The sequence below is a fragment of the Atta cephalotes genome (genome assembly GCF_000143395.1).
Source record: "Atta cephalotes unplaced genomic scaffold scaffold00040, whole genome shotgun sequence".
Classification (NCBI taxonomy): domain Eukaryota; kingdom Metazoa; phylum Arthropoda; class Insecta; order Hymenoptera; family Formicidae; genus Atta; species Atta cephalotes.
Genome location: NW_012130104.1, coordinates 2,377,626 through 2,388,150, shown reverse-complemented (window position 1 = coordinate 2,388,150; position 10,525 = coordinate 2,377,626). Strand labels below are relative to the sequence as shown.

The 10,525-nt window shown below is 38.9% G+C and overlaps 1 protein-coding gene across 1 annotated transcript in view; it reads right to left on the bottom strand.

Moving 5' to 3' along the window:
• LOC105622134 (GATA-binding factor 2-like) overlaps nucleotides 1–10,525 on the bottom strand; it is an 85,590-nt gene that overhangs the window by 16,386 nt on the left and 58,679 nt on the right. The window contains exon 5 of the mRNA XM_012203567.1: nucleotides 1,420–1,558. Within this exon, the coding sequence (XP_012058957.1) occupies nucleotides 1,420–1,558 (139 nt within the window). The remainder of the gene's footprint in view (nucleotides 1–1,419; nucleotides 1,559–10,525) is intronic.

The following is a 10,525-nucleotide window of genomic DNA, read 5'->3' as shown; positions in this document are numbered from 1 at the left end:
GTAGTTAGTTACGTTAACGTAAAACTTTTAAATTTTAAGTTACTAACTAAACTAACTAATAACTAATAGATAATAACTACACATAGTAATAAGTAACGTACGCGACGTCGTGTGTGTGTGTGTGTGTGTGTGTGTGTGTGTGTGTGTGTGTGTGTGTGTGTGTGTGTGTGTGTGTGTATCTCTTTGCAAATATCGTGTAGCTTGAAAAGTCAGATGGCGCATTTATCCGAAAAACAATGGAATGCGAGAAATGGCGCGTGCACTTTATCTCGTGAACTCGTTAACTCGGTGAAATTCCTCGGCTAGAAACCGTCGCGACGCGTGTCTCGCCTATTAAGGCTGTCGCCTACACGCCCTCGGTCATCTTCGAGATTTCCGTTTTGCGGAAGTCCACCGACAACAAGAGAGAGCGACAGTCCAACGTATAACGTCGTGTATCGCGGATTTAAAATATCGTCTTCAATGAAAAAAGAAAGAAAAAATAGCGACACTCTCCTCGCTCTAGGTCTCCCCCTTCCGTCTCGATTACGTTTATCGTGTCCCCCTCCCCTTCGTCGCCGCGGCACTCGCTTCCGGCACTTCCGGTGTCACACGCCGTTGAGCACGCTCCACCCCTTCCAGACGGCTTCCTATGTACGTGTGTAAGGACCACGTCCGGCAAACCAGAAAGCATCCTAATTGTTGGTACAACACCGGTATTTCCCCTCCGCGGCGCTGCTTTCATTGTTTCGAGGGAACCATTCATGTGTGTGAGTTTGTGTGTTTGCAAACGGCCACCCGCGTAGTTGTTTCCGACGGGAATAACATTAGGCTTATTCATATTAATTGAAATCCACCAAAATTTTTGCACTTAAAACGAAATAAATATATATTCGAGAGTTGAAGAGAAAGAGAGCGAAGATACTGAGTGTAAAAAGTGCAAGCAACACAACCTATTATAGGCGAAGATTTCTTCACATTAGTTCTTCTCTTATCTTATACGATATTTTAGATTCGTAAGATTGCTGATAAAATATTAATAATTACTATGCGAATAAAACGCTTCGATTTATCAATCGAATATAATAAGGAAAGTGACTTGAAATTATCTGTTCGATTGTGTTACGTAAGATATAAAAATGGTACCGTTTAATAAGCGATTGTCCGCGATGTCCGCGATAAGTATTGTGAATTAATTCGAAACTACCGGCGGTGCGCTAAAGAATAACTTTCTCCATCGCAATTAATCGACTAATTACACACGAAGCGTGCCGCAATGTCGGCGTGAAATTTGCTGACCTGATAAGTTTCATTGAACAACGTATCGAGAAGAAGCTTCTGTTTCAAAAAGGCAATTGTATGGAACTGTCGTACCCCGATTTCGCACTGCATCGTCGTATATCGTGGTCAGGGAGTAATAAATTAATGAGTGTTACTCACGTTGTGCAACTTGTAGTAGAGCCCACAAGCGTTGCAGACTGGCTCACCGGACTGATTCCTCCGCCAAAGAGTCGTGGTCGCCGTCTTGCAGTTGGCACAGCTGGTGCCCGCCCGTCTCGCCGCACTCTGCAGTGACAGTTTTGGAAAAGAAAAGGCACAGATATCACACCCGTCACGTTAATTAGATTGCGCGATCGTCTTATGAGCTTTCCATAATAAGCCATTATCTAAACTTCAAGTCTTAAGCCTTCAAGTAATAAGAAATTGATCAATCACGATCGAATGTGAGAAGAATAATCGAACTGTGGTTGATCGATTTCTTGCGACTTAAGACTTAAGTTTATAATAAATAATGGCTTACTGTAGGAAGCCTATTAGATTTAACCCAAGCAATTAAGATACTTTTCGTAACTTCGATTGCCGCACTATAATATCATATACCTACAATTACGCGTTTGCGTTTTTTCTTCATCTGCAGATAAATTGCAAGATAAATATTGTGATTTAAAGCGCGGGCTTACAGACCATTTTGTAGCGTCGCAAAGTGAGTTCTAATATATTTATGCAATGTAAATATTAAGCAATAAAATGTTAGAGAGCATAATGTTCTCTTTTATTTCTTTTGCCAGGGTTAGATCTGTTTATATATATCGACAATTGATAAGAGTTTTTTAATTTAATTAATTAATTTATCTTAGCGTATGCAAATATTGATAAAATATTATAAGAAAAATGACGAGGAAAAATTACCATTTAAATTAAATATTTGAAAGCGCAGATTTATTAAGTAATTAGATTCATTTTCATTTTACTAATTATAAAAAAAAAGAAGTGAGAATAAATTTGGAATAAAAAGATTCATATTATTGCTAATGCAAATTGAATAGAGTTCAATGGCTTATTTCGAGCTAATAAATACATGACTTAAATTAATCAATTAACATAAAGTACAAATAAAATCCAGTATAAAATTTGAAAAAACGAAATTAATAAATAAACATATGTAAACATGATACAATAAAAATTCTGAATATAATTTGATAAAACCAACGTTTCGGTTTATAAAGCTTTCTTCAGTAAATACAATGTGACGATGCAACATAACAATTATATGATATACCTACTTATAGCATCAGTGGCGATGTGTCGATTATATAAAAAAAACATAGTGTAGCATGTTGAAACCAATAAAATAATTATAAGAGAGACGTTTCGATCAAAAATAGTTCAACTTGATGTCCATATGAAATGTTTTGCCAAATTCCTTAGTTGAAATCTAGAATTCAGTTTATCACTTGAATCCGTAAGATTTGAGAATTATTATTGTTATATATTGAATAATTATTATTATATATTGTATCAGGAATTTATCAAAATTTTATGGATTCAAATCTGTTTTTGGAAAAATTGGATTCTCAAGTTGAACTATTTTTGACCGAAATATGTCTCTTATAATTCCGTTTTTTTCGAATTTTATACTGGATTTTATTGTATCTTATGTTAATTGATTAATTTAAGTCATCTATTTATTAGCTCGAAATAAGCCACTCTGTTTAAGAAGTCAAATTATACATACATCAATTTGTATAAATATACATTGAAATCCTAACCAAAGACATTCCTATCTTATCCTATCACGCACATATATCATTTTTTTTAATTGCTCTTTAAACAAATTGTTTCAAAAAACACGCGGTGCATGGAAATCATGATTAGACTCGCACTACGCGAGAAAGGATTATAAAACGCGCGACGGAATGAAATACTCTTTTCAAGCATGCTCGAGTCCGTTTACTCCCACGCCAGAAGTGCATTCGATCCATCGGCTTATGCGTGGAATCAAAAAGCCACAAGCTTGACGCGGGTTAGCGTGACACATCAACCCCTCAAAATCTCTCCCGGCTGGCTGCCTGCCTGCCGAATCGATGTATCTCGAAAGAAAGAGAAGAACCGATAGCGAGGAGAACAAGAAGCTTATCGTTGGAAAGCGTCTCTTATTCTTACAGAGTAGGAAACTCAAAAACTCGATCCCGCGTACACCTGTATACCCTCGTTCAACGGCATGCGAGTGGCAAACACTTAACGAAAAGGAGCGGGATCCGTTTTATCCCTCGGGGACTAACCGCGGCTTATTTCCTCACATCCCGAACCGGCGCGCCGCGCCGCGGCGCGCGAATGCACTCTCTAACAAGAGAGAGAGAGAGAGAGAGAGAGAGAGAGAGAGAGAGAACGGGAGCAGGTATTCCGCCGCCGTCGGATCCGTATTATAAAATGCCTTCTTCGATCCTTTCCCGACGCATGTCTACCTTTCACTCTTCTATACCCCCGTCCCTCTTTCTCTGGTTCTTCCTGTTGAACCACTTAACCGTTAATGGATGATACTGTTACCGAAAACTCGGCGCTGCAGGTAAATTTTGTGCATCGCGCAATGGATGTTGACCGAAACAAATTAATGAACGATATTATTTAGCTCTTTCGAGATTACGGGCTTTGAATCATTATTGCCAAGTGTTCAACATGATAAATTATCCGTTAGGATTGCATCTTGATTACTTGAAATTTATATTAATTGGTACATTAATAATAATAATAATAATAATAATAATAATAATAATAATAATAATAATAATAATAATAATAATAATTGCAATAATTATTATTTAAATTGTATGCATTTAATTATGCTGATTAATTTTCATCTTGACATTTCGTACTCGTACAAAATAATAATATTAAATTTATGATATGATTTTATTTGTATGTATACATCATATATTTAAAACTTAGCACATATAGTTGATAAGATGAATATATTTAACAAAATCGATCACTGTACTAAGATAATGGCGGTGACGGCGCGCATAAGATGTTTCTTTTACGAAAGGCGCCCACCTTTGACCCTCCACTTTCGCCCCTTGTTCACCCCCTACTCACAAACCACTTAACCTCCCCCCAAGATGACACTGCACCCTGGCACTCAGAAAGGCAGGGCACTGTCGAGCGAAACTATACCTGCATCATTGTCGGCGAAAGCACAAAATACAGGGGAGCCTCCCGCCCGCCGACTAGCATAATAGCGAGCTTATTGAAATTTCTTTGAGCGAGAGGGATAGCACGCGTGTCCCCTATGCAAGACATAAAACTGCTCTCCATTGACCCGCCTTCCCTGTACATTGCGTCACAATGAACTCTGAGACAGTACCAATCGAACGTCTCCGATTTTTTTCTCATAACGTTTTTCGAGTACCTCTCTTTTGAACGCAGTCTCGCGTTCTATCGATGTTTAGGGACAAATTCGCGGATCAGTGCGTGATCGAGAGTTTGCAATTTTCAGGGTTTCATGCGTGCCTGTTTATTGTAGTGCATGTCATAAAAAAATTTCATAGATCGAGGGATAAGCGGCAACTGCCGCGCGCAATTATGTCGCAAAGAGGAGGTCCATTATCTTTCCATGAAGATTGTTAAATTAATATAAGTTTAATACACATATATTTTTTTCCCTCAATTGCTAACCTATTTTTGACGCATGATGAATTTATGCTGCCTCAGTAAAATCTATCGTTCTTCGATCCATTTTTGTCCTGACGTCCATCGTGGAGAACGGACCCTTGTTTACCTCGAGAATGGAGCGCGTAAGGGTCGGAAGGCACAGAAAGGAGGTCCGGGGAAAGACGAGAGAGAAGGTAGGTACGGTGCGGTGTGTAATCATGCCTTATCTGGCGGATCTTATCAACCCTTGCGCGTAGCAAAAGGGGTTTGCGGGGTGCGCTCGTTGCGGGGAAAGCCCTCCGCCCTGGAATCAATACGCGGAGAGCCACCTCATCAATATAGCGCCGCTATCTGTTCTAGATCTTTGACACCCTCGCCCCTTCGGGCGGAGAGTTGGGACAATCCGAAAATCGCCGACCGACACCTACCGACCATCACATCGCGCGGCTAATGGTTATTAAACGGGAACGCAGGACGAGTTTCTAGACGAGCGGGTTCCGACTGTCCAGGGGATCATTAGTAAATGGAGAATAATTCGACGACGGTGAAACACAGTATCATGGCGTACACGAGAAACATGGCTTTCATGAACTCTCCCTTTCTTTCGAGTGGAATCATCAAAAGCGAGATTGCATTTATTCAGAATATAACTATTTCGGTATTAAATTTATTTTTCTAAACAGTCAAGACTACATTCTAAAATATATAGCGATGTGAACTTAACATTATGGATTTTAAATTCACACAGCCATGGTGTTAAATTCACATCATGATGGTGGTGATATAAATAGGAGTTTCAAATCCACACTATGTTGGGTATTTTAATATGAAAATTATATATCGCATGAATGTTGAATCTACATTAGAGGTGTTAAATCTACATCGACATTTTTTAGAGTCAGGATTGCCACGGAAAATGAATTTTAACATTTCCTGACTTTTCCAGGTTTTCTAGATGAAAATGAAAATGGAAAATTTTCCACGACTAATATAAAATATGTAAATTTTAACATTTAGACTCAAGAATTATAGGAAAGCTGTATTATTAAACGCAGCTGTATATAAAAACGCAAAAAAAGCTTAGTAGCATGGTAAAATTTTTGGTGCAAATTCAAACCAGCAAAAAATAAATCAGTTTTAAAGAAAAAAATGCAGTTACAACGAAAAAAAGGAATCAAATAAAAATACTGAATAAAATATAAATTTTAATTTTGTTAAAATCGTTTAAAGTGCGCAAGTTCTGAACTATAACTGTCAGATATAATATTTTAAAAAATTATAACAATTATTTGGAATGGGAACAGTTTAAGGAAATTGTGAGCAAATTTGAAATTTGAAATTTTGAAATTTCAGACTTTTTTCATTACATTTTCTTCTGACTTTTCCCGATTTTCCCAGTTTTCCAGGTCTATGACAATCCTGAAAGTGTAGAAATCCTAAATCAGAGTCTGGCCATGAGTGATTTTGTCAAAATCCTACGAGAGAGAAAGGTATATATAGGTATTCTCTCACTTTAACTTTTACTGTCTCTATAATCTTAATTAAAGTTATAAAGTGGAACGATATAAGTTAGAGTGAGATAGTATATCTCATGAGAAAAATGATTTATCTTTCTCTCTTGCAGAACTCTGACAAAATCGCTCACCAGATTGTTACAGAGTTTCTAGTCAAGACATATTTAACTTGACTGAATTTATTTTTAAGTTGAAAATCGCTTGTTACGACACGGAATTATTTCTGTTCGTACACGATCTCGAAATACAGCTGGCTCGACCGCTCGTTGTCGAGCATCCGAATGTTCTTTCGTGTGAGAGCGAGCCTGACTGGTCAGGCGGCACGATCGTGCACGCATTGCTGGGCGATTAGATCCCTGAAAGTATTCTCGTTCTTCACGGTAAGTCCTGTCCCTGCCGTTCGCAGGACAGGAGTCTCTTTTTCGCGCACGATTCTCGCCAGCGGAAACGTCGACGTCGACGTCGATCTCATATCGGGAGCCTCGCGAACAAGATGCGCCTATGTCCACGGGAAATTTATTTAACTCGCACGTATATCCCGCGAAGGACGAGCTCCCGGTAATTGCTCCTGTGCGCATATCGAGGACTCGCGCTAGCGCGGACAATACTTTATCATCCGCTGCCGGGTACGTTTGGAACCGGTTGCCTCCAGAAGGTAGAGCTCTGGACACTGACGGATATGACATTTCTGAAGTTCGCGGCGATCTACGTTTCTCTCGTCCCTTTATTCCTATTTTATCTCCCTTCTCTTGCTTTCTTTTCCCCGTAGCCGCTACCCTTACACCCCGCTCCTCCTTCCTTTCCCACTAGCTTCGAAGCCACAGTCGTCAGTCTTTCTCTTCCTCGCTTCTCTTCTATTTTTTTATTTTCTTCGACCTCACGTTTCCCTCGTTCGTTTTGTTTCCCTCGTTGCCACCCCAACGGCGTACATCAACTCACTTCAACGTCTCGAGGAGGAAAAGGAGGAGATGAAGAAGAGGGAAAAAGATCTCTCTCTCTCTTTCTCTGTCTCTCGACGAATCATATTTTTATTTGCTTTTCGGTCTTCGTGCGAAGTTCTTCGAACGAAGGAATGAGCAAGACGACTCGAGGAACGCGTCATTCTCTCGAAATTGAAAACTGGATTATCAGCTTCGACATTCGACCCGACAGCTAATTCGACGGTCAATCATACATTCATGACTAAGTTTTGAGATAAATATGCATTTCTCATTAAGATATAATCATCATTAAGACATGAATTAAAAAATAATTGAAAGATTTATATACATATGCATATGTATCGCTAATAATACGTTATACGATATATTGCAAGTTTTTAAGATGTAACCGATAATAAAAGCTATATTCAAACTGATCACGTCATGTATTCTAATCAATAAATATTCAGTAATGTAAACAGCTCAATCCAAGAAATATCTTATAAATGATAATTTTCAGATCTTTTAGAAGGTCTTGAGAACATCTTTACGATATCTTTTAATAATCTTAAAAACCATCAAAGTCTTAAAGAAGATATCTTGGAGTCATTTTTTACGCGCATGTGGTCTGGTAAAAAAATAACATGTTTGATAAAAATAAAAATGTGGCACTACGAGATGAAGCGGAAATGCTGTCGCTTATCATGATATCCTTAATGCGCAAATCCTGTATAAAATAAAAACAAAACAAAAAAGATCGCCTGGAGAATATAGAGCTATCGATACCAGTACCAACACGATTGCGTGAGATCACGATCTCCATGTCTGCCGACTAGGCCATTACACATTATTAATTAACTCGATATACTGATTAATGATCAGATTCTCGATAATCCTAATACCATACGCAATGTTTGCACTTCTCTCTAGATGAAGCTACCCGAAGATCTCACTAAAAGAACTCCGATATTTCAATTGAATAACTCTCATCTTAATGTTTAAATTGAAGTCTCGTACAAAATTTCTTTAATTTCTAGCAATTAATTAATTCTAGAAAATCTTACTTATTGATATCGTAAGAAAATAATTAGTTTTTTTTAATTATTATATCAATGATTAGATATATAATAATTTGATATTCATATCGTTGATATTAAAATCATCTTCTCAAACTATTTATGAAATGAATAACAATTAAATTAGCATTAGATGATTAATGATACTTTAACGATATCTTTGTCGCTCGATGGCTTCTGAGAAGCCGATTTTCATTCGGAATAATAAAATCAATGCTCGCCTACATACATCTATATTTGTTCGATGTTCCGACGATAATTACTTATTCTTTCGATGTCGCGTGTCATGACCGATTGATAATGCGGTGACAAACTTTGAAAAATCGTTTTCGATCAGCCTATCGATTCTGTCGCGTGAATCGTTATAAGTCCTTTCATATTAGAAATTATGCGATCTCCAGAAAAGGATTCTTAATTGTTTCCGAGGAGATAAACAATTTTTTTTAGTTTAGAATCTACTTTCTAAATCTGAATCAGTAAATAGTCACTAATTACCTAATGGTATACTTAGCACTGATAATCAGTGAAATTCAATTAAAAAAGGAAGAATATTTGAGCATTATATAACTAAAATATTGACATTTACATGTTAATTTTAATCTTCCACTATCATATTCATTGAATTTAAGCACAAAACAAGGTTAATTAGACACATATAATAATACGTACCACATAATAAAGATTAGCTAGGTTAGGAATTTAATTCATGATTTAGAATTAGATTCAGATTTAGAAAATAAATTAGCGATTAAAGTTTCATCGGTTGTTTCAAATGTAATCGTGGTACAGATTTCTCTAGATGTTTTGGCATTTTGGGATCGTTAGGAATCGAGGAGCTCCGTGTTACGAAAGGGAACGTCAGAGGTCTACATTGAAGGGATCAGCGGCGAAATCGGCTGACACTTTTCCGTGAGCGCAGGTCCGCATTGCGCGCTAGAGAGAGACTATCGTTTTACGAGCGTAGCCTCGATAACGATCTCCGTGTATCCTTGACTAAATCGTGACTAGAAGCGGCAGGGAGCGGGCGGACAGAGCGCACCGATACACGCTCAACTACAAACATTGTTCTCGAGATACAAATTACTCGTACGGCGCGGCAGCAGTAGCAACAGCGTTTGCCAATGATAGGGGCGGAATATGTAATAGGAAGTTGGAGTGACGAATGTGGAGAAAGAGAAACAAAAAGAGAAAAGATTGCTCTATAATTCTTTAGAGTGGAATCTCATTTTAAAGAGCGAATTGAGCTAGTTTTGAAAAGAGAAAGAGTAACCCAATTTTCAATCTTTAAGAGTGAAACTCTTTAGAATGATAGTTTCGAGGACAATTCACTCTAGAAGTAGAGTGAATTTTAAAGAGCAGAGAAGGTTAATTTCTCCATCTTCCTCTCTCTTATTCTTTTTTTCTTTCTTGTCGACCGACTCCTCGATGAAAAGTAGCTTGCTTTTATTCAACAGTAGCTGCGCCGGGGATTCCACTTTGCGATCTCGCGCCCGGATGCGAAGAAACGGTTCTGTTACACGCATTCGCGCGCGACCGCGACCGATTTTCTCGACCACGTGGAACCGGCTCGAGAGGGCTGCGGAATCGCGGCGTGGCTCTCTTTCTCTCGGGAGCGTTTTCGCGCACGTGGGCACGAAGAAGTCGCGAATGCTGAGAGAGCCGTCGTCTTCGTCTCAGTGGCGATATCTCAAGCTCTCTCGGAGAAGCGCACACCCCGAGGCGGCATGTGTAATACGAATAAATACGGCACGTCGCACAGTGTATACTCGCTACTCGCTCGCGCGTTTTGTACTCGTGGCAGCCTGTGCGTCTGTGTGCAACGACGTGCGCATAATATAATGCACCGACGATACTGCGCGGCGTGCGCGCTTGTGACTGTGACAAGTAGTGGTACCACATTCCTAACACTAGCTCGCGTTCCGGTTGCTCTCGGTGCACAGCAGCGTGCACACACAAGCCCTTCTCCCTCCCTTGCCCCCCCTTCCTTTCCTCCTCTAACATCGCTACCCTTTCCCTTTACTTATCTTTACCCCTGTTCTTCCTCTGTTTTTTCTCTTTCTTCTCTCTCTCTCTCTTTCTCTCTCTCTCTCTCTCTCTCTCTCTCTCT